General features: G+C 45.0%; 1 protein-coding gene across 1 annotated transcript in view; it reads left to right on the top strand.

Moving 5' to 3' along the window:
• Positions 1 to 18,064, top strand: part of HS3ST3A1 (heparan sulfate-glucosamine 3-sulfotransferase 3A1) — a 101,853-nt gene extending 83,789 nt beyond the window's left edge. The window contains exon 2 of the mRNA XM_043583164.1: positions 15,251 to 18,064. Coding sequence (XP_043439099.1) covers positions 15,251 to 15,872 — 622 coding nt within the window. The 3' untranslated portion in view covers positions 15,873 to 18,064. The remainder of the gene's footprint in view (positions 1 to 15,250) is intronic.
• The last annotated feature ends 6,724 nt before the right edge of the window (positions 18,065 to 24,788 follow it).

Genomic DNA, 24,788 nt, shown 5'->3' with positions numbered 1-24,788 from the left:
GGTACTGCGTGCTCTCTGATCAGCACTATTCGATAAGCGACTTGTCTCTTCTCGCCGCGAACTGCTTCCCTCCCTCAGACCTTCCCGGAACCAGATCTGTGTCCACTCTCGTGTCCGCGTCAGCAGAAGCCCAGACCCGTGTCAGTTGTCGGCATTCAGCCGTTTGCTTTAAAGCCACGGGGGGAGACTTGTGGAAGCTTCTTCTGGGACCTGAGCAGCGTTAGTCGTGAGAGTGGATGTCTATGGTAATAGGTTGTGTCGATAGACTAATAAATGTGTATGTGTGCAGCGAGGACTTTCTGAATTTGCGGCGAGGGGAGGGCTCTGAGCAGGGCTGTTTCTTGTCGAAGGGCACCGGTGATGCCGTTCCCCGGGGTCCCTTGAGGAGCGATGATGGCTTTCCCCTTCAGAATGGCATGTGGGACAGCCACATCGACCGACTGTGTCTAATGGACTCTCGTTGATGGCTTTCCCGAAGTTTATTTGGTCTGCGTGCTTCATTTCAAGACGATGTCATGAATTTGGAGGTTTTCTTTATAGCATACGGGTGACATTCTGTGCGTGGGACAGACTGTGTATCCTTTTCTACTGTTCAAAACCAAAAGCTGGTGGCGGGGGTCACCTGCTGGCAATTTTAGTAAGAACCTCCAGGCAGTCCTAATCCCCCAGATCATGCAAAACCGCAGTGTCGCTTTTCCTGTTGGAAACTTAAAAGACACATTGAGAGGCGCCTGGGTGGCTCAGTCGGTTAAGTGTCCAACTTTGGCTCAGGTCATGATCTCGCGGTTCGTGAGTTTGAGCCCCACGTCGGGCTCTGTGCTGACAGCTCGGAGCCTGCAGCCTGCTTCGGATTCTCTGTCTGGCTCTCCCTGCCCCTCCCCTGCTTGTGCTCTGTCTCTGTCCCTGAAATAAATAAACTTTAAAAAAAAAATTGAAGAGAGACACATTGACTTAGCACGTACTCTGTGTCCGGATTGTAACAAACAGAAGGGAAAAAATAAAGCAACGGAAAGAAGCAAACATTGCACAAATGTAACAATGGACCTTCCTTCTGGTTTCTCTGCATCCTGCCCTCCGCACCTCTCTCTTACCTTTCCCACTGTCCTTAGATTGTCCATTTCCAGGCAAGGAAAACACGTTTCTTTCCTTATCTCCAGCAGCACATATGCAAAGAGCTGATAATTCCAGGCTATGAGAGAGCTCTGCATCGAAGCAGCTGTCCACAGTAGCACACAGCTGATAGCACAGCTCTCAAACGGATCATTTATAAAACTCCTGTCAAGGCCAAGACAAGCCTTGATGGGGCTTTGTGGGGGCAGCCGCCACAGAGCCGGGAGACGTGCCCACCCTCGGCCCCCACTTCGGTTAGCAACCCCATACTCCCCTTCTAGATTGTTGATCTCCTTACGCTGGGTAAACTACCAGATAGGACCAAGAAAAACCAATTCTTGTAATCAGGGCTCACGTTCAATGTCACTTTCTGCCTCAGAAGCACTGTAAGGGAATTTTCCCTCTATGGGGGGGATTTTATCTTCCAGGGACTTGAAACGTAAAGGTGGTCGAGCCCTGTGCGTAGGGTATTTCTAGGATTAGAGAAGAATGTCCTATTACAGAAAGAAAGGGAACCGGAGGGGCTCGGTGGACCAGAGTCTAAGCTAAGCTTTGTCTCCCTTCAGCTGACTTCTCAGACCTTTCTGCGCCTGAAATGACGGGGTTGGATCAGCGGGAGTTCTGAGATCCTTCCTATTCTAATACTCAGCACTAGCCTTTTCTAGAACATTCTTGCCTTCTTTGTTCTCACTTTCTCCATCTCTTGTCTCCCTATAAGCAGTCTCCTTCTCTCTCTCTCTCTCTCTCTCTCACACACACACACACACACACACATACTTCTAAGGGTCTATAAATAACAACCTTGAGATCCTCACTAATTTAATTATACTTTACCTTTGCTATTTATAGTCCTTTATTGTAACTAAATGCAGAATCATTCTTTAAGACGTATTTCTATTCTGATTTTATTTTATTTCATTTTATGTTTATTTTTGAGAGAGACAGAGACAGAGCACGAGCAGAGGAAGGGGGGAGAGAGAGAGGGAGACACAGAATCCAAAGCGGGCTCCAGGCCCCGAGCTGTCAGCACAGAGCCTGATGTGAGGCTCTCAGAGCTTGATGACCCAAGAACCATGAGATCGTGACCTGAGCCGAAGTCGGATGCTCAATGGACTGAGCCCCGCAGGTGACCCTGGATATTCTTCGATATCTTCATACAACATTGGGACAAGTGTGTCAGTTCCCAAGAGCCAGACGCCTTTTAAGAACAGAATTGGGGACCCATGGATACAGAGTTAAGAATGATATTTTAAATCTTACAAATGCCTAAATTCCCCAGTGAAGTAAACTTGGAAGGAGAAAATCAGGGGGTTGAGGCAACGAGCCTTGTAAAAAAACTGGTCTATTTCTGCATTTCCTAAGAGTCGATGAATAAGATAATTTGTGTCATTGCTTGGGAAACCCATGGTCCTACACAGACATAAAGGATTAGTGCTTGAATTTATGATCTAGGATGACTCCGGCTCCTTCCCTTTCAGGATTATCCTCCTCTCTGACCTGGATACAGATGTATTTTCTGCCGTTTCATGAAGCCCTCCCCCGCCGCCCCACCCCAATTATCAACCAAGAAGCATTGAATTTTCTCTCTTCCCCTGGAGTGCCAAGGAACATAATGTGTTTTTTGTTTGCTTGGTATTTATTTTTTTAATATTTATTTATTTTTTTTTTAGAGAGAGAGAGAGAGCAAGCATAAGCGGGGCAGGAGCGGAGAGAGAGGACAGAGGATCCCAAGCAGGCTCCCTGCTGACAGCACAGAACCTGGTGTGGGGCTTGAACTCACAAACCGTGAGGTCTTGACCTGTGTCAAACTCACTGAGCCACCCAGGTGCCCCTGTTTGGTCGGTTTTTTTTTTTTTTATGTTTATTTATTTTTGAAGGAGAGAGAGAGAGACAGAGCATGAGTGGGGGAGGGGCAGAGAGAAAGAGAGAGAGAGAGAGACAGAATCAGAAGCAGGTTCCAGGCTCCGAGCTGTCGGCACAGAGCCCGACTCGGGGCTCGAACTCATGAGCTGTGAGATCACGACCTGAGCCGAAGTCGGATGCACAACTGACTGACTCACGCAGGTGCCCCAGTCGGTTCTTTTAAATGAGCTTTCTCCCTTTGTCATCAAGCCTGGGAAGAGTGAAGAGCCCTTTCTCTTTTTTTACTTGGTCGTTCACAGTTTTAGAAGGAATCTGCTATCAGTGGCCCTAGGAAGTGTACCAGGTTTTTAGCATTGATGTTGACATACCTTGACCACAGTTTGGTTACTAAAATCGTACATTTAGGGGCGCCTGGGGTGGCTCAGTCGGTTGAGCGTCCGACTTCGGCTCAGGTCATGATCTCACAGTCCGTGAGTTCGAGCCCCGCATCGGGCTCTGTACTGACAGCTCAGAGCCTGCAGCCTGCTTTCAGATTCTGTCTCTCTCTCTCTCTCTCTCTCTCCCCCCCCCCTGCTCATGGTCTGTCTCTCCCCCAAAATAAATAAACATTAAAAAAAAAAAGAATCCTATATCTTGATTCGGTCAGTGTGGGAGCCGCTTCAAAAACATAAGTCTTCCTCTCCCACAGAAGCCAACTCAAACAACAGCTAAAGGGAGTTTTATTTCCAGCCTTACAAGTCACGTTTCGAGGGGGGTCCGACATCACAGCAGCAGGAAAAGAAATACTGATGTGTTGGGACCTTGGCCCGAGGGATGGTGGGCTGACAGCGCTGGGAGCTTTCCTGCTCCAGGCTCACGGCATCGGGGACCCCTGGGAACCACCTTCACGCCAAGGCCATGCAAAGAGCATGTGTTTCCTAGAATTTTCTGCGGCCAGAGGCTTCCAAAAGCAGACACACTGGTTGTACAGAGTAAGAAAATGCGTGGTGAGCGTGAGCGCCAGGGCCAGATTTATTGACTCCTCAAGGTAAATTACCTGTGTGTTACAGCTCAGGGACTTTCCTTTACGAAGAAAGCCTTTGGAAACCACGTTCTAGCTCTTCCTGCCTGTTTGCAAGATTCCAAGCAGAAACATTTTCGCGGTGTGATGAGTAGGGAAGAAACGTCAGGCATGCTGATACGTTTTGACAGAATATCGAAGGTGGCCAGTTACGGCAACCGTAAGAGTCCTGCTAAGGCTGCTGGCGTGCCTGGGGAGGTTCAAAGGTTTTCATATTCTGTCTCTTTTCACTCATCACCGTGTGTCTTTGGACAAGTCCCATTCCCTCTCTGAACCGATCTCCAACTGGGAAATGATACCAACAATTCTAGCTTTTCGCTGCTGTCGTGAGATGCGAGAAATACACGTCAGATCGGGGTCTGCCTACGGTAAATGCTTAGTAAGTGTTCATTGGCTTCTGTCTTCAGATACCTCCTTTTGAATTTTTGGCTGCCCTGTGTCTGTTATTTTTCACAAAGCCCTACCTGTGAATCTTCGTCTCCTAGCCGGTCTAGCAGTGACCTCTTGTTTTGATGTCGAGGCCCAGAGAACTGATGTGATTTGCTCAAGGTCGCACATTTTAGGAACAGCAAAATCAAGGTGGATTCGCTTTCCTAGTCCCAGTTTTGAGTTTCCTATTAAACTATGTTGTCCTCGTGGAGGTAGGTGATCCATCTGGGCCATATTTTATTGTAAAATCAATAATGCTTTGTCCTCATTGGAATTCTTAGGCAGAAATCCTAACCTTTAAAAATTAACCTCAACTCTACTGAAAGAAAAACATATTCTTTTCCTTTTTTGGGGAAAAGGGAGCTCACTTCTTTCTTCAAAATAACTTTTTTTGGCCGGGGGGGGGGGGGTGTTGATTTGTTTCAGTAAATTTCCTGGCATTTTCCATGTGTAAGCCTTTGGGATCTTCTTTGAAAACTGCTTTGTTCCCATCGTAATTCAGCTTTTCAGCCTCATCAAAAGACCTCTTCCTTTCCCGCATAAGCCTCCCCCCAACCCCCGCCCTGCAGTCCAGGTCTTTAGCTCATGTTAGCAGAGCTTCCTACCCCAGCTAACCACCTACTTTGTTTCTTCGTCCATCCCAGCGTGCAGACACATTTCTTCATCTGCATTCGGTTCAGAGTTCGGGGCTCCCAGGGTCTTCACAGATACCCTCTGGGCAGGTGTCTCACGATCCCACGTTCTCCACCTGTCGGATTTGCCCATCCAAGCCATCTTCAGTGTATTCTCATCCCGTTCCTTCTGTCTGCTGACTTCCTCTTATCTGATGCAGTGGACATGACCTTGCACTAGGCATTGGGGCACCCATCCGTCACCTTCCGTACTGCCTATGGGAACTTGTGTATGCCACTTAGGCTCTCGGAATCTCAGCCTGCTCGTCAGAAAAACTGGGGAGCACGATGCCTGTCTTATCCTTCCTGGATCCGGGTAAAGCTTAAAGCAATTGCTAAACTGTTTTTGCAAACATAATGCATTCTTTATCATCTCTGTACCCCTGTTGACGCTCTAGAGACACATCCGCTGTGATGCCTGATGCTGTGAACACTGCTGTGCTTACAGGGCCATGAGAATCAGTGGCCCGGGTGTGGGACAGAGGTTAGGTGGCTCCCGTTCTGATCACTGATCTGGGCGAGGGCGGGGGGAGAGGTCATTGAGAGGACCACTGATTCCCGTGTGTGGGAGCTGAGCTCCTTTTCGTTTATGATCTGAATTTCCACCAGTTGGAGATGTGGTTGGTTTAGCAGATGCACTGTTTTGAATGGCATGTTTTTCTTGGAGAATTAGGGAGAATTGGTCCATTTGTTTTTTTAGGAGTGTTGGAAACGTTTTACCGCAATGTAACCGAATCCAGAAAAGGACACAAATCCTGCATTATGGAGGGGGGGTTACTTCCATCTCTCCAGAGGCACCTTGTGCCCCGGTCCAGTCTCTCACTCCCCCAAGGGCATCCACTGTCCTGACATCTAACACTGTACATGGATTTTGCCTGTTTTTGAACTTTTTAGAAGAGAAATCATTCAGTATAGACAATTTTGTGTCTGGCTTGTGTTTGTTAATAACATTGTGTTTTGGGGATTCATTTACAATTTACATCATCAAAAACGACACACACACACACACACATATATATACACACATGTATATGCATATGCATACATGAGTTTACATATATGTATACATACATATATACATATATATGCTTCTATTTTTTTTCAACGTTTATTTATTTTTTGGGACAGAGAGAGACAGAGCATGAACGGGGGAGGGGCAGAGAGAGAGGGAGACACAGAATCGGAAACAGGCTCCAGGCTCTGAGCCATCAGCCCAGAGCCCGACGCGGGGCTCGAACTCACGGACCGCGAGATCGTGACCTGGCTGAAGTCGGACGGTTAACCGACTGCGCCACCCAGGCGCCCCAGTATATATGCTTCTATTTTTGATGGATATTTGGGGAGCTTGTCTTTGGGGCTCTTGTGATTAAGTGAATGTTCATGATCATGTCTTTTGATGAACATATGTATGATTTCTAATTTTTTTTTAATGTTTATTCACCTTTGAGAGAGATAGAGACAGAGCATGAGTAGGGGAGGGGCAGAGAGAGAGGGAGGCACAGAACCTGAGGCAGGTTCTGGGCTCTGACCTGTCAGCACAGAACCCAACGCGGGGCTTGAACTCACGAACTGTGAGATCATGACCTGAGCCGAAGTCGGACACTCAACCGACTGAGCACCCAGCCACCTATGCATACATAGGGTATTCTATGCATATGGTCCTGGGAGTACAATTGCTGGGCCATAGGGTATGGATATGTTCTGCTTTGGTGAATAGTTCCAAATAGTTTCCTAAAGTCTTTATGCCAGTTTATACTCAGACCAACAGGGAGCCAGTTGTTGTACATCTTTGTCCATATTTGGAATTCTCTGTGGTTTTTATTCTAGCCATCCACGTTGGGTGTGTGTTACTGTGTTTTAATATGCATTTCCTTGATAACTAATGAAGTGCAGTACCTTTTCATATGTTTATTGACGATTTGGGCACTTTAATTTTTGTATGCAGTGCCTGTTCAAGACATTTGCCCATTTTTCTTTTATGATGTCTAGTTTTTTTTAACTCGTTGATGTGTAGGAACTCTTCATGTATTATGGATATGAATCTTTTGTCAGGTAAATGTATTTTAAATATCTTCTTTTAACACCTGTCTCCTTACTCTCTTAATGGAACCGTTTGATGAACAGGAGTTCCTATTTTTTTTTTAATTTTTTTTTTTAACGTTTATTTATTTTTGAGACAGTGAGAGACAGAGCATGAACAGGGGTGGGTCAGAGAGAGGGAGACACAGAATCTGAAACAGGCTCCAGGCTCTGAGCTGTCAGCACAGAGCCCAACGCGGGGCTCGAACTCACGGACCACGAGATCATGACCTGAGCCGAAGTCGGCCGCTGAACCGACTGAGCTACCCAGGCACCCCAGGAGTTCCTATTTTTAATATAGTCCAGTTCATCATTCTTTGTGGTTATTCTTTTAAGACACTTCAGAAATGCTTGCCCCCCTCAATCATTAAGATGCTCTCCCAGGTTTCCTTACAAAAGTTTTTATTACTTTGTCATTCGTGTTTATGTGTACCAGCCATCTGGAGTTGACTTCTCTCTGTGGGGAGACACCAAGGTTTATTTTTGCATGTGAATAACTGGTTAACCAAACTAAAAATACAATGAGGGAGGGTAATTTTTTAAGGAAGAAGTGCCTCTGGAGAGGGCCAGCAGCAGTTCCAGCAGGAAGGCAGTATGAGGTCAGTGTGAATTCAGAGGAAATGACCCAAATGAATACAAAGGGTGAAGCCCATGATGAGGTCGGTTCTCTTTTATACTTTCTTGAATGTATTACACGCGCGATGAATATGTGTTGTCGAGTGCCATCAAGGGCTACCTCTTGGTGGTGCCCTTGACCGTGCCAGGTGATGGTGGTGCACACAGCACTAGAGTGGCGGGTGGCCTTGTCTCTGGGACTGTCACTGGACATGGAGGCAGATCTATCTGTTCAGCAGTGTGGCCGAAGGAAAAGTCTTCTGAGACACCTGAGTATTCCTATCACAAAGTACTCAGTTGACTTAGGGCTTAGGTAAAAAAGAACAGACTATTTAGCAGGTGTATTATGGTTCCGACTTGGCCATTTCCTGTACCACAGACATCTGGAAAACTGCTCAAATATAACTGGAGGCCCATAGAGATTGATCCCAGTGAGACTGATCAGATCCAAAGTGAAATCCTAGGGCATCTGGGTAGCACAACATCCCGAGGCACATGGAAGTGTTCCCAAACAGTTTCCTTCTGGGGACAGGTGTGCCACATGGCGTGGGAAGGAGTTGAAAAACTGAGCTCACCTCTCTTCCACCGGGACAGGCCAGTCCTTCCAAATAACTTGGCTTTGCCAGGCTGTGGCTTTCAAACCAGGCACTGTCCTTGTCTGAACATCATACATACAGGGCCTCTAGTGGACAGGTGTGCAGATGTCCCGGGAACATGTCAGAGGGTCTCTGATCTTCTCTGGACCCTTGTGATCTGGACTGGATGGGGTTTTCCTGGAAGCTGGAAATTCTAAACACCAGGCATCCCCTTCTTGAGAACAATTCTTGGTATGTCCCTTGCTATAATGGTCGTGTCAATACTGCTTATGGTCCAGATTTCTGAGCCCTTTGGCTTGATTTTTTCGGGTGAGGTGAGTAAGCGGAGATTAGAGAGGTTGAATGACTCACTCACAGTCACCCAGCCAGCAGTGGGCAAGAAGCAGGCCAAAAACCTCATTTCTTAACCAGACAGTTCCAGATACGACATAAATTCTTACATTCCCCTTTGGTCTAGCAAGAGGAGAGCGAAAACCACAGCCTCTCTCAGTACCTTGTGCTGAATGCTTCATGATCTGCAAAACCAGAAGGGCTCTTCTGTCTGATTAAATTCTGTGGATGCAATTGGAGGCCTTGTCTTCTTGGTGCGTTGTGTTTTTTTCTTTAATGAATGACAACATGATACAATCGACAGAACGTAATATTTGTCATCTTAACCGCTCTTAAGTGACCAGTTCGGTAGTGTTGAGTGCATTTACATCGTGGAGCAATCATTCCCCAGAACCCTTTCCATCTCACAAAATTAAAACTGTGTGTGGTTAAACAGCCCTCCCCTCCGCCCCCACAGCCCGTGGGAACAACCATTCGACTTTCTGTTCCTATGAACGTGATGGCTCTAGAGACCTCACATACGTAGAGTCACAGTCCTTCTGTGACTGGCTTATGTTTCAGACCATAATGTCGTCAAGGTTCGTCCTTTGTTGGAGCACATGTCAGACTCCCCTTGCTTTTTAAGGCCGAAGCATATTCCATTGTGCGTATGGAGCCTGTTTTGTGTATCCATTCATCCGCCGATGGTCACTTGGGTGCTTTCGCTTTTGGGCCGCTGTGATTCCTGTCGTGTCCCTGTTTGTGCCATCCACTTTGTAATAATCCTTCATTTGCTTGTGACATCTCCTCTTACCCTTGGCTTCCTCGGGGCGGGGGGGGGGGGAGCAAGCTTATCTAATGTTTCCTCAAAATTCCAAAAAATTTTTTGAACGTTTTTTATTTGAGACCGGGAGAGACAGAGCATGAGCAGGGAGGGGGAGGCAGCGAGAGAGAGGGAGACGCAGAATCGGAAGCAGGCTCCAGGCTCTGAGCTGTCGGCACAGAGCCCGACGCGGGGCTCGAACCCACAAGCTGTGAGATCATGACCTCAACGGACTGAGCCACCCAGGCGCCCCTCGAAATGCTGGGCTAAATTCCATTTCCCTATCTCCATACCTGCTACCACTGTCTCTAAATCTGTGTCACTGTTGAGAGGTGAAGTTGGGATAGGGTACATAGCTGGGAATTGAGGCCTCGTAGGACGTACTCCTCCTATCTACCAATTGAATTTCTCACTCCCCACCCCTACTTGTTCTGTTTTTAGGGAAACTTCACGCGTCTTACTGCACACACCTTTCTTCTCCTTTAGCCTGTCTGGTGTTTCTTCAAAACTTTCATGATACCGGGATGGCTTTCTCCCTGCCCGTTCGGGGCCCAAGTCCTGGCACGGCGTAGGGTCCCAGTCTATGCCTCACTCAATAAGGAAGGCTGGTTTGCAGGTTGTCCTCAACAGTTTGAAATAAGATATTCCAAATTACACGTGCATTTCCTTTCCTGTGATAGATGAGCTCGAGTTTGAACGTGACAATTCAAATTGCAGTGTGGGAAGGAATAAAGAAATTAAAAAGGAGATTCCTCTTCAGCTAATCCTGTCGCGAGTCCTTTTACGGCATCAGCTTGGTTAAGGATCTGCGTAGACGATGATTACTTGGTTTCTGAAGAAAGTAGCCTGCAGGCAGCTTCCAGTTAACTCGGACTCCCCATCCCCACCCGCCCTGTTAAAACCAGTCCGTTTCTTCATCCTGTGGATGACAGTAACGAATGTGTTTTTCTTCTGAAATCCCATTTGAGCCGTTTCCTCTTTTAAACGCCTATCTTGGATAGCTCTTTCCCCTTCTCTGTTGAGATCATTTGAAATATGGTTTCTTTTTTCAGGGACGTTAGCCGGGTTTCCTCTGGTGCAGCACAATCTGTAGTCATAATCTCTGCTGAAAGGCTGCTGGGGAATCTGTGTGTTCTCCAGAGACAGGAGGGGGGGCAGATTGAGATCACCAACCAGTAGCTTCTGAGCGAACTCTGTTTTCTCTATTTTACTGACCAAAAAAGGTAGAGTAGTTTGAAAGTCCGAGATCATAGCAAAGGAGGCAAGAATGTGTACTTTTTTTTTTCATCAGCCAATCCTTTTTCTTATCACGTCACTGACATTGAACGTTTGCTTTTGCTACCCCAGACCTTTTCACACAGGTGATCAAATTTCCGTCACTGATTTATGCCAACAGTATCTGGATGGATCTCCTGGCTCATCTTGGAAAAGCGTAACCTAAGCTTCCAAAGGGGATTGGCCTAGCCAGTTTGTCAGATCTCTGTGGGGAGCGTCACCGCGACGAGTCCGTGAATGGAGGTCACACAGAGACACCAGTGCTGCATAAGGCAGTGACCGCAATCTGTGTCTTCCTCATGGCAACACTGAACTCTGGTCTTTGCTGAATCTTAACCCCGACCGGAAGGCGTATTTAAGGAGTGGGAGAGGGTGGGTAACGTGAAAGGTTCTCTTGCAGAAAGAATTGCAGATTTCTTAAAACAACAAAAAGCAACAGAAATCAGATATCTACTTAATCAAGTCCTTCTCCAAGGAAGAAAGTGAAGATAAACTGACTGAAGTAGTCAAGACCGCAAGAATCTGAGAATACCCAGCATTACTAAACTAACCCAACATCAGTGGCGTATTGCCACAGATATTGAGGAATCTGCCACTAGGAGGCAGAATTGTTGCTGTGTTTTCTAAGTTTTCATGTCAACTCCAGTCAGTTAACATACAGTGTGATAATGCTAGTTTCAGGTGTACAATATAGCGATTCAGGAATTCCATACACCACCGGGTGCTCATCGTAAGTGCCCTCCTTAATCCTCATCACCCATTTTACCCATCTCCCCTCTCATTACCATCAGTTTGTTTTCCACAGTTAAGAAGAGTCTGTTTCTTGGTTTGCTTCTCTCTCTCTCTCTTTTTTTTCCTTTTTTTCTCATTTGTTTTAGTTCTTAAATTCCACATATGAGTGAAATCATATGGTATTTGTCTTTCTCTGACTGGCTGATTTCACTTAGCATAATACTCTCCAGCTCCATCCATGTCATTGCAAATGGCAAGATTTTATTCTTTTTTGATGGCTGAGTAATATTCTGTTGTATATATACCACATCTTCTTTATCCATTCATCCATCGATGGACACTTGGGCTGTTTCCATAGTTTGCCTATTGTAGGTAATGTTGCTATAAACATTGGGGTGCATGTATCCCTTTGAATTAGTATTCTTCTATTCTTTGGATAAATACCTAGTAGTGCAATTGCTGGGTCATGGGTAGCTCTATTTTTAACTTTTTGAGGAGCCTCCCTATTGTTTTCCAAAGTGGCTACACCAGTTTGCGTGCCCACCAATCGTGTGTGAGGATCCCCCTTTCTCCACACCCTTGCCAGCAGCTGTTGGGGAACCAGAATGTTTATGAACCAGTTGATACGACATCTGAGACAGACTTTCGGGTAATTCATTCGTGGAAGGAGGGAGTAGAAATGGAGGGTGTTATGAATGATGTGAAATTAGCCACTAGTTTTTATTTTTTTGACGTTGGATGTAAGGTACGTGAGATTTGCATTACCTTTCTCTCTACTTCGGGGTGTGTTTGAAATTTTTCTTACTATAACGTTAGCATTATTTTACTCCAGAGGCAAACTAGAAACGCATAACCAAATTAAGGGGAAAATACAGTAAACCCACCTTTAGAAATAAAAGTAAAAAGCAATCCCAGATAATACCTGGATTAAAAAGGAAATAAAAAGTATAAAACACAATTAACACATTTATGAAAATGACAACAGTGTGTGGAAACGTGAAACTTGACCAAATTTCTACGTCAAGGGGAAATAATGGTCTCAAAATGATTTTATTACTGGAGAAGAGAGATTGAAAATAAATGAAGCATCCTGCGAAATGAATTTGAAGAACAACAGAGCAGAAAAAGAAAAAGACAAAAGGGAGCATTAAAAAAGCTAAAATGCAAATAAATGAATTTAAAAAGATACGCGAATCTAGAAAGCAGAAAGAAAGACAGAAAACACAAAATTACGGGAGACTGTAAAATTATGGTCAAGACTGGGATGTAAGGCTGGGTGACTTAGAAACATGTTAATTGCCAAAATTGACACAAGACAGAGTATTTACAAAAAATAAGTAAGTAAAACTGAAAAGGTTTTTGAAAATTCTAGTTTCTGGGGCGCCTGGGTGGCTCAGTCGGTAAGTGTCCGACTTCGGCTCAGGTCATGATCTCGCGGTCTGTGGGTTCGAGCCCCGCGTCAGGCTCCGTGCTGACAGCTCAGAGCCTGGAGCCTGTTTCAGATTCTGTGTATCCCTCTTTCTCTGACCCTCCCCTGTTCATGCTCTCTCTCTCTCTGTCTGTCTCAAAAATAAATAAACGTTAAAAAAAAAAAAAAGAAAATTCTAGTTTCTTTCCTATCCTGCCTCCCACAAGAACCAGTATTAGATGGCTTTGTAGGTAATGCCCCCCAAATTTAAAGAACAGAAAATTATTTTCTACTTAAACTTCTCTAGGATATGGAAAAATACAAAACATTGCTCATTTGTGTAATATTTCATATTCTAACAATTGATTAAGCTATTGATCAAGAGAAAAATGACCGGAGCAGCTCATAATGAATATGAATGAAAATCCAAAAGAAAATAACAATGAGCCAAATCCAGGTCTATATTAAAAGAAAAATAGATCAGAAACGGTCTGTATTCCAGGAATAAAAGTGAAGCCAGTGTAAGAACATTTAGAAGTTCGATTCTTCTTATGACGGATCAAAGAACAAATTTAGTCATTGAAATAAATCTCCAAAATACATTTGTTCTAGTAATGATTTGTGCAACAGCTATTTCTTACAAAACTCGTAATTAGGGAGACAGCGCTTTTATATCAGATGGGGGGGTTAATGGTAAGTAGTACGTTTAAAATGGAAGAATAAATAGGTTAACTCTCCTCCTCACACTTTAAAAACATATTTGTTTATTTTTAATTTTTTTTAACTTTTATTTATTTTCGAGAGACAGAGAGCAAGGAGGGGAGGGGCAGAGAGAGAGAGAGAGAGAGAAGGAGACACAGAATCCGAAGTAGGTTCCAGGCTCCGAGCTGTCAGCACAGAGCCCGACGCGGGGCTCAAACTCATGAACTGTGAGATCATGACCTGAGCTGAAGTCAGACACGTAACTGACTGAGCCACCCAGGCGCCCCTGTTTATTTATTTATTTTGAGAGAGAGAGAGAAAGAATGAGTGGGGGAGGTGCAGAGAGAGGGGAGAGAGAGAGAGAGAGAGAGAGAATCCCAAGCAGGCTCTGCACTGTCAGCTCGACCTGGGACTCGATCCCACAACCTGTGACACCATGACTTGAGTTGCAGTCAACAGGATGCTTAGTCGACTGAGCCACCAGGTGCCCCTCTCTTACTCACACTTTTTGACTGGTCCTGAAACCCATCAGTTCCCGGTAAGACCACGTGCTTGAACTGGATAGCGATGTCTGCTCCATCAAGACTCCAGTGGCATATTTTTCTTTCAGCGTGGCCAAGTGATGCTAACGTTCATCAGGAAAAATGAGCAGACAAGAATCAAGAATGTTCCGAACAGAGAGCCAGAATTCACTTTGTTGTCGTGAAAATATAACATGATAATAATGCCATAATCGAGCCAATGGATGGAGACTGTTGGAGTGACACCTTTTCAAATTATTAGATTAAGTTTAATAAGTCTTGTCTGTTACAGGAACATTCAGAAATTCTAAAGGGAAGTATGCTGTGTACTATGCAGGGGCATTAGGTTAAATCTAATTGCTTTGTTTATAAAAAACTACAGAAAGTGTTCAGGGTATTTTAATGCCATCTCATAGTAGTCATGTGTTTATTATGTCTAATTTGCCTGAAGAATTTGATCAGGGTTATTTTCTTACAGCATTGTGGGCTGACAATAATAATAATAATAATGATAATAATGATAATAAGGGACATCTAGGTGGCTCAGTCCGTCAAGCATCTGACTTCGGCACAGGTCATGATCTCCCAGTTCTGAGTTCAAGCCCCAAGTCGGGCTCTGTGCTGACAGCTCAGAGCCTGGAGCCTGCTTTGGACTCTGTGTCTCCCTCTCTCTCTCTCTCTGCCCCTCCCTGCTCATGCTCCCTCTCTCTCCCTCTCAATCTCTCTCTCAAAAATAAATAAACGTTAACTTTTTTTAATAATAATAATAATACTAAATTGCGTAGCTCTTATTCTGTGCCACTCTTCTAAGGTATTGAGATATATTAACTCCCTTAAGCATCACTAACACTGTATGAGATCCATAATATTGTTGTTTCCCTCGAGGCACAGTATTCGATCAACCTCTCCATCTAGGAAGTGGGAGAGTCAGCCCTGAGCTCCGGCACCCTGGCTCCCGAGTCTACAGGATGCGTCCCTCCTCGGAATGCGCTCTCTCTGTACAGCTGGGGAGGTCGCTCCTTTTTTAGGCTCTTACGTGACCTTTTGCTTTCCCCAGGGACCTGATGCCGAGGACCCTGGACGGGCAGATCACCATGGAGAAGACGCCCAGCTACTTCGTGACCCGCGAGGCGCCCGCGCGCATCTCGGCCATGTCCAAGGACACCAAGCTCATCGTGGTGGTGCGCGACCCGGTGACCCGGGCCATCTCGGACTACACGCAGACGCTGTCCAAGCGGCCCGACATCCCCACCTTCGAGAGCCTGACGTTCAAGAACCGCACGACGGGCCTCATCGACACGTCGTGGAGCGCCATCCAGATCGGCATCTACGCCAAGCACCTGGAGCACTGGCTGCGCCACTTTCCCATCGGCCAGATGCTCTTCGTGAGCGGGGAGCGGCTCATCAGCGACCCGGCCGGCGAGCTGGGCCGCGTGCAGGACTTCCTGGGCCTCAAGAGGATCATCACCGACAAGCACTTCTACTTCAACAAGACCAAGGGCTTCCCCTGCCTCAAGAAGGCCGAGGGCAGCAGCAAGCCCCACTGCCTGGGCAAGACCAAGGGCAGGACCCACCCGGAGATCGACCGCGAGGTGGTGCGCCTGCTGCGCGACTTCTACCGGCCCTTCAACTTGAAGTTCTACCAGATGACCGGCCAGGACTTCGGCTGGGATGGATAACAGTATAATTTAAAAAGAAAAAGAAAAATATCAAAATATAATATATTTTTTTACCACTCGGTAGGGAAAAGGCAGTTTAATATTTGTGCTGAAAATATTTGTTTCCGTATTTTTTTTTCCCCCAGTGAATGTTAAAGAGAGTGTTCTGGCCTCCGCCCGCGTCTCGCCTTCCACGTGCCGACATTTGGACCGGCAAAAAAGGAAAACCTCACTGGTCTAAATACTTTCAGTTTTCTACTTTTATTTTATGTGTTCTATGCACAGTTATAAACCATGAGCGTTGGTGGCCATTGAGGGAAATCCTGAGGGTAAATCGATCGATCTCGGGGTCTGTCTCTGCCTCTCTGTCTCTTGTCTGTCTTTCCACAGGTCCCAGATAAAACGATCTCTGCTTCTGTTTCCTCCCTTGTCACTTTTTTTTTTCTTGCACCACTTTTCAAAAAGCGTTTCCCAGTTAATAATACTCCCATATTTGTACACCGCTTCCCAGTTACCATAGGACTTTTGAACAAAGCACCTTTGCCCGTCCTTATCCGAGGGTGGGGTAAGCGCATAGCACATAAAGATTATGATTCCCTTTTTACAGAGAAGGCGACTGAGTCTCAGGGACGTTAAATGACTTCTCGTAAGGCCAGATGGTGGACCTTGGGCAAAACCCCATCTTCTACCTGTTCCCTATATCCTGCCACTTGTTCCAGAGAGAATTGGAAGTGAGGCATGTATCCTTTTAGAGACGGTTAGCTAGTGTGAGGACGATCGGAGATGGGACAGCGAGGGTTTCCTGTCGCCTTCTGAAGTTCCAGGCTAGCTTTGTGACACGCTAAGTCACAAGGAGTCACCCGTGTTCGAGGACACCGCTCGGATGTGGACATAACGTCTTTCAAGGGCCAGTCTTAGCTTGTTGAAGTACCCTGAGATCTAGAAATCTTGGTTTTGTTGAGGCTGAGAGAAATTACTGGATCTGTGTCTGGAGAACCAGACGGACACTCACACTAGGAACAGGAAAAAAATGGTAGGAACATAAGTTACCGATGTGTGGTGTTCACTGTCCTTTTTTTTTTTTTTTAAAGAAAAACCCACTTCAGCAAGAGCTTATACGTATGAACCTCCTTTTTTGTTACCTCTTTTTTTTTAACAAAGAAAACCTGCTTCTCTTTGTAATGTGTCACTTCTAATCTTGGAGCTAATACTAAGAAAAAAAAATAAATGTCATTATTTTTCACGGGTCGAAGACTGTCACTGTCACTTTCTTTCTCCCCCTGCTTCCTATTCATACCAGGGATAACTGAATATTCATTAATGTTTGGAAAATATTCTAAGAAACACAGATGTGGGTAAAATAGCAGTTTTTTCTTCTCCCCATCTATTTCTCTCCTCCCCCTCCCTTTAAATAGCTCAAATAAATCAATAGTTTATTAAGAGTATTCCTTTCCTCTCTGAGTGGGCATTAACAAGATTAGCATTAATGGGAATTAAATTGGTTTAGAGAGAAGCACATATGCACGAAATATATAAAACATTTATAATTAGTCTGTCAGCAACCTTTTATTACAGTTGTAAACCCAAGAGGAAAATGTCTCCCATCTCATGGAAGTTTTCCGTATCTGCCAAAAATTTAAAGGACCAGACCCTACAGTCTCCTAAAATAATAATTCTTTTTCTTCTCCGGCGCGGTCAATCAAAAGAAACTAGAGTTGTCTGCAAATGTGCAGCCAAATGTGCCTCAACCATAGACGCTGCCTCAAGGGAAGTAAGTCTTTCCGGAGAGACCTAACACGGGATTCAAATGAAGGGGAAAAAATTATTTAAGTTTCAAGGTGTTCCAACATTGCTCCAAACCCTTGAATTTTCTGTACGAATATACCACTTAGGAGAGTTAAGAAAACCCCAATTCCCCGTCTCCTTTGCCCAGTTGATTGTCTTGCCTTCCGTGCCCTTAATTTTCCAATGCAGCACCCCTGGTTTTGTTATTCTTAAATCCTCACTTTGAGAAACGAGATACTCATCTGAAACTCTTTGCATCTTTTCTCTTAACTCATTTTGTTCATGCCTCTGATTCCTTGGTAAGCATTTGCCTGGCATTGCGCAGATGTGCCTTGTGCAGGGACACTAGCACATCTGACAGTTGTATTCCGCCATTTTCCTCTTGTTGTGTTAAGAAATAATAAAAGAATGGAATTGAGTTCAAAGCACCTCTTCTTGCATGTAGATTTTTTTTTGAAATTCATATTATTTTTTAAAAAAATGAATGACTCTAGAGCCCGCCACGAGAGCTTTCTAACTTCTCAAGTTTCATAACAGGGTCAGAAGTTATAGATCCCAGCCAAACAGATCTAGAGTCAGTGTACTGGAAGTTTCCTCCAGAGCAGAAATTGCACTTAACTCCTGCTGTGTGTGGACTTGGCTTCACATTTCTTTTGTCCATTTAGCTATATCAAATAGTAGGGGGTTTTTAAGATTTTTTTAGAGAGAGAGTAAGTGGGGGAGGGGCAAGGGGAGAGGGAGGGAAAGAATCCCAAACAGGCTATACTCTCCGTGCAGAGCTTGACACAGAGCTCCATCCCATGACCTTGAGATCATGACTGGAGCCAAAATCAAGACTCAGACACTCAACCTACTGAGCCACCTAAGTGCCCCAGGTTTTGTCCTTGCTGTGAACATCTTAGCCAAGCTTTCTCTTCAGTTGTCTGTTCCATAGCCATGCTGACCTCCTACACACTTCTTTCTTTTTTTTTTCAACATTTATTTATTTTTGGGACAGAGAGAGACAGAGCATGAATGGGGGAGGGGCAGAGAGAGAAGGAGACACCGAATCGGAAACAGGCTCCAGGCTCCGAGCCATCAGCCCAGAGCCTGACGCGGGGCTCGAACTCACGGGCCGCAAGATCGTGACCTGGCTGAAGTCGGACGCTTAACCGACTGCGCCACCCAGGCGCCCCTCTACACGCTTCTTAGAGGTGGAGAATTCTGTCTCCAGAAGAGCATATAATTCTCTAGGTAACTTGGTAACTTTCAAGGGGAACTCATTTATTCTAATCACTGGACATTAATAAGATCCTTCATTATTACTTTCAGAGCATTAATCCCACTGTGATTTTATCTTCAAAGAGCTCCAAAGTCGGAACAAACCTCACAGATCCGGTCACCATTTGGCACTTAAATCCTTTCTATAACTGGTTACGTGGGGGGTTAAACCATTCCTGGGTCTGGACATTCTTCACTCTTGATTTTGCTGTTGTTGCGAAGAGGAATAATTTCTCCTAAACCCCTTCATCCGGTTCTGTCGGCCGAGACCTGCTCAATCTGTTCCACATGGAGATATCTCCAACTCAATGTGTGAATACCTAAACATGTGTATTAGATAATAGCCCGTTCCATTCACGTGGCAGATTACCCTGTCAGAGGCATCCCCTTAAACCAACAGCAGCTCTCCGCTCTGTTGAATTGCACCTTACAGATAAGGAAAGGAACACTTAAGAGAACAAAAGACGCCTTTGCTTCCCAGGAAGGGTGTCTGGAGATACTTCTGTTGACTCAAGGGTGATGGAGTGTAGGGTGCTTCTAGTGGGCAGATCCCAGGGATGCTGCTCAAGACCGATGATGCACAGGTGAGCTCCTGCAACAACGAATCATCCTACCCCAAATCTCGGTGGTGCTGAGATTCCTGGTTTAAGAAGAAGTAAAGCCTATCCAGCGAGTGCGATTGTAAAAACCAGATTCTACTGAATGCTTGCCCAGTAATTCTTTCCCTGTCACTCTAGGTTTTGCTCTTGAAAACCCTTCTTTCTCCAAGTCCGAGAGTGATCCCATCGTAGTAAGCAGATCTATGTTTCGTGTCACAGTTTGTCAGGACGAGCGCGAAAGAGAAACATCACTGAACTGAGTTTTTCCAGCCGAGGTCCAGGAGCTCCTAACAACAAACGGACAATGGCATTTCTGTGAAGTGGAATCCATCAACTTTGAGGGGAAAAACAGCTTCCCAATAAAACGTGTCTGAAGGCTTTTTCATGTTCAAGTCTTGGGGTGTCTTGTGTCTCCACGACAGCGCCATGACCATATTTCTTGTTACCTGATGTAACAAACGTGTCCAGAGACAGAAGTAAATGGCCCCACTTCTGGTAAACAGCTGAAATCAGACGGGGGTGCTAGGGTTTACAAAGGGCTCCAAACTGCTGAGCGATGGCAAAGGAAGGCAGATTCTTAACTGCCATGCTTTCCAGAAAGCCCAGAACTTTGTGTGTGATTTCCACAGAATCAGGGAAGAGAAGAGCTTAGGACTGTCACACATGGGGAAGTGTGGCCTATTTTCCTGTCCCATCCTACAATTCCTGAAGAATGGGCCACTTCAAACCCAAACCTCAAGCCTTGTTGGGGAAACATCCACATTATCGTAGCGTATCTGGTGCTTGACACATCAACGGGCAAAGCAGATTTGCATTCAGCCTCTCAAGTGTATGGAAGGAAAACGTGGATAGGGAAACTCCCAAACCCGTTCGTCCCATCATGGAATGTTGGCATGGGAGACCCACCCTTTAAAGCTTGACAATTTGGAGCAATTAATGGGGCCGAGCAACTTTATACCCAGAGTAACAAAATGATGGATTTTAGTTATGCCAGGAGGAAATAAAACTGAAAACAGAAATTGTTTCTAATGTATGGACCCATTGTGGGCTGTTAGGAAATGTGAGTATGTTTCAGGCTATCACCCTCATTTTCCCCTTCCACTGAAGCTGTCAGTCGTGTTCCTTTAATAGTTATATGTACAACAACTTCGTCTCCTCGAGTGTTACTATCAGAATAAAAGGTGACAATTAATAGGGGACATACCTTCTGCTGTCAGCCCTTTTCATCCCACTGTTCCTGGGTCTGATATCTTATGTGCGTCGGAAGGATCAGATAGGAGGAATGGTATCCTTTATTAGCTCTCCTGGTTGGATTTTTAGCGTGGTGCTAGCCGTTAACTCCTAAGAGGGCTTTTAGGTCATTGTCTGGTCCACACACGGACACACTACAGTCTCTGTGCTTCACGTTCCTTTTTTTTTTTTTTTATTTTTAAAAACGTTTATTCATTTTTTGAGAGAGAGGGAGAGAATGTGACTAGGGGAAGGTCAGAGAGAGAGGGAGACACAGAATCCGAAGCAGGCTCCAGGCTCTGAGGTGTCAGCCCAGAGCCCGACGCGGGGCTCGAACCCATGAACTGTGAGATCACAACCTGAACTGAAGTCAGACGCTTAACTGACTGAGCCACCCAGATGCCCCCACTTCTGTCTTGAAGTCCCTTTCTAGTAAGCCCAGAGTGTCTACTTCCATCCCTGGGGCTTTGTTTTCATTGCAAATAGGACTTGTCCCACCTATCCCACTCCATGCTACCTTCACTTTCTAGCGCCTTCTCTTCCTATGTGCTACCTGTGTCCTGTGATTCCCGGCATCCCCACCTCTACCAGCCTACGCTCGTCCCTCTCTTCAAATGCACCATGCGCAATGGCGTCCACTTCCTACTTCCGATTCCTGGGGAAAACTGCTCTCGGCTTTGGCTTTGGGAAGGATAGTCTGAACGATGTAGACACCAGGAGGGATGAAACAGAAAATGCAGGAATGTGGGCACATTTTTTGACGGGAGACGGAGACGTTGTTGGAAGGACACATAACCAGGTTTCCAGTACCCCACCTCTCACCATAGACCTGAAGAACGGGGTCAACAACTTGGCATCCCACTTCTGAAGGGCTGTCTGCCTCTGGCCTGGGCAGTGGCATCCCCCCCACCCCCGCACCACCTGCTTTCCCAGAAAGTCTTCTCTGAGCTCATATTTCTTTATTTCAAGCCAGCAACAGCTGGTCAACCAGAGAGCAGTAGGAAGCGAGAAGACTTTCACTGCCATTTTTCAGCATGAACAAGAGTTCTTGATGGTCTCCCATCAACCGAGACCTTTAGAGGTCTACGTATTCTTTTTAAGCAGGTTCACACACAGCACAGAGCTTAACACGGGGCCTGAACTCATAACCCTGAGATCAAGACCTGAGCTGAGATCAAGGTTGGATGCTCAACCAACTGAGCCATCCAGTCGCACCTAGAGTTCCAACCTAATTCTACTGGACCACTTGATGTTAGTCTTTAAATTCCAGATCTGTTCTTTGTTAGGAAACATCCAACTAAATACTCTATAATAACAACAACTTACTTTATGTAAAATGATTCTGAGCATTCTTACATCCAACTTTAGGCTGGAATAACTTTTTTGCTCTTGTTTTCCCTTCTTTCTAGATTAAGAAAAAGTCTATACATGATCATATTTTCTCATTTCCAACAAACGCCACATATCCCCTCCACAGAATTCCTTGCAGACGTCTTTTCATTCTTTTTCTTTCCACCTGCCTTCCTACCATATTATTTCTCTTCTGCGTGAACTGTTACCCTTTAATATTTTCCTACTTCCCTGTATCCAGATCCTTAAGTGAAAAGTTGTTTCTGGCATTATTCCTCCTTGGCTTTCAATGGGACTCATAATTATGCCTTCCCCTTCTTTGGCAACCATCTGGCCTCAGCATTATACCTTATTTTTCATTTCAAAAGTTGGCCTTTTTTTTTTTCTACCTCCTTTGATCTCCTTTACCTTTTCTCAGATGGTGCCTTTCCATTTCGAGAAAAGCTCTCTTAAGAGAAACATTTCCTTTCTGCCAGCCTTCCAGCATATGGCATTGGAAACTTTCTGGGGATGTAGCCGTGTTATCCCTTCTTGAGTCAGTTGTGCACATCAGTCTTTCAGTGTGCGTCCCTAGCTTTGTCACCAGCCTGTTCTCTACTCTTCCATGCCCACGTTTACACTGCCACGTTTACACTGAAATTACTCCAGCTCGAATTTCTCCAGCCCAATTGCCATCAGTTTTACTATCGTCTCCCTTATTTCTGCTGTTACCACTATGATGCTTCCTAGGCGTCTAAAACTGCGCCGAATCTGCCTTTCCCCAGTGCTGTCTCTCTGTCTGTCTTCAGGAACATCTTCATTTCCTACAATATTGAAGATGTTTGTCCATTCACTGTTTGAGTCCTGGGAAACAGCTACGTGATAAATAATGTGACTATGTATTTGTGAGATTTCCCTGGCTCTTCACACTTATTTATACCTTGAAAGGAAACCATAGCTTATCCAAATCACCCATTTTTAAAAAAATTTTTTTAACATCTATTTATTTTTGAGACAGAGAGAGACAGAGCATGATCAGGGGAGGGTCAGAGAGAGAGGGAGACACAGAATCTGAAACGGGCTCCAGGCTCTGAGCTGTCAGCCCAGAGCCCGACGCGGGGCTCGAACTCACGGACCGTGAGATCATGACCTGAGCCAAAGTCGGCCGCTTAACCGACTGAGCCACCCAGGCGCCCCAAATCACCCATTTTCTTGATCCTATTTACTTAAAAAAAAAAAGGATGTTCCTTTAATTCATCAGCTTCCTGTGCCTTAATGATGAGACCCTATATCTTGTGCATAATTCAGTGAATAGTCTTGATTTGACCACAAATAAGGAAGTGTTGCATGAATCATTCAGTGCCACTGAACTTCAGGGTGGTTTGTTGTTGTTGTTGTTATTGTTTGGATTTTTACTTTTTTGATTTACTAAAAAAAATGCAGAGAATAAACTGTGCTCGTCACAACTGAAATGTCTGGAAACATTTTAGGGTTGGGGCCATCGCTAATAATTATTTTTCTTCTGTCTCTCAAAACGGTTGTCATTAAATCAATCATCTTACCTATTTCACATGGGCCACTGAAAACTGTAATCAAAATGTGCTTTTATCAGTAAGACTCAGTGCTGGCTGGCCACGGAAACTTTCTTCCTTGTATCACTTGGTGACACCTGTCAACATTGGAGGAGTGATAACTGTCTTTGAACTGTGAGTTTCTGTCTATTTTCCTTGAAGTCCATGCATTACCATGCCCCCTTGGTTCTGAGGTCCCATCTTTTCTGGATTCTAAAAAAGTTCTGTTGGGGGAAAAGAAGTCCTTAATGACAGCTTCTAAATTGAGCCTATTTTAACCCCTTTTAGCCCTTTAATTTACAGACTACCCCCCCCCCCCCACCTTGAACAGTAAAATATAAAGAAACTCATTCATTCTTGCTCTAACCGTTGCTTTCACCATCACTTTGATCTGGTCCGGATAGGGCATGTCTTTCCTTTCCCATGTGCTATTCTCTGCAAATTTTCATATTCTTGTTTCCCCCCACCTCCTGCACTATCCCTTACTTTTGCAAAAGAAGGAGGTAGGAATCCTTCAATCCTTTACTACTGAGAGGATTCACCCTTGACGACCATTTGGAATTGGGGACAGTGTTTCTTGCCTCCTGATTGGACATAAAGATGACTTCTGAGTCTAGAGTTTGTCCAAAGAGTGTCACTGAGTCGACCACAAAAGCCAGTATCTGTTGCTTTGAGTCCTTGCCTCTATGGTCCTTACCATTAAATCCAGTCAATTTTCATTTGTGGGAATTTACTCAGGTCCCAAGGTGTCTTTTGAACTCCCTTTTCCAAAAAGGATCATCTAAAACGAATTGGGGATAAAATACACATCACATAAAATTTACCATCTTAACCATTATTAAGTGGATAATTCAGTGACATTAAGTACATCCACAGTGTTGTTCTGCAACCATTACCACCAACCGTTTTCAGAACTTTATTATCACCCCTAACAGAAATTTTGTACCCATTGGACAATAACTCCCCGTCCTACTACTCTCCGCCTCGGTGATCTCTGTTCTGCTTTCTGTCTGAGTTTGACCCTTCTAGGTAGCTCATAGAAGCGGAATCATGCCATTTGTCATTTTGTGCTTGGGTCACTTCACTTATAATGTTGATAAGGGTCATCCACATTGTGGAATGGATCAGAGTGTCCTTCGTTTTTAAGGCTAAATAGTATTTCA

This window comes from Prionailurus bengalensis, chromosome E1 (genome assembly GCF_016509475.1).
Source record: "Prionailurus bengalensis isolate Pbe53 chromosome E1, Fcat_Pben_1.1_paternal_pri, whole genome shotgun sequence".
NCBI lineage: Eukaryota > Metazoa > Chordata > Mammalia > Carnivora > Felidae > Prionailurus > Prionailurus bengalensis.
Note: the sequence above shows the minus strand (reverse complement) of the source record. Positions and strands in the feature narration are given on the sequence as shown.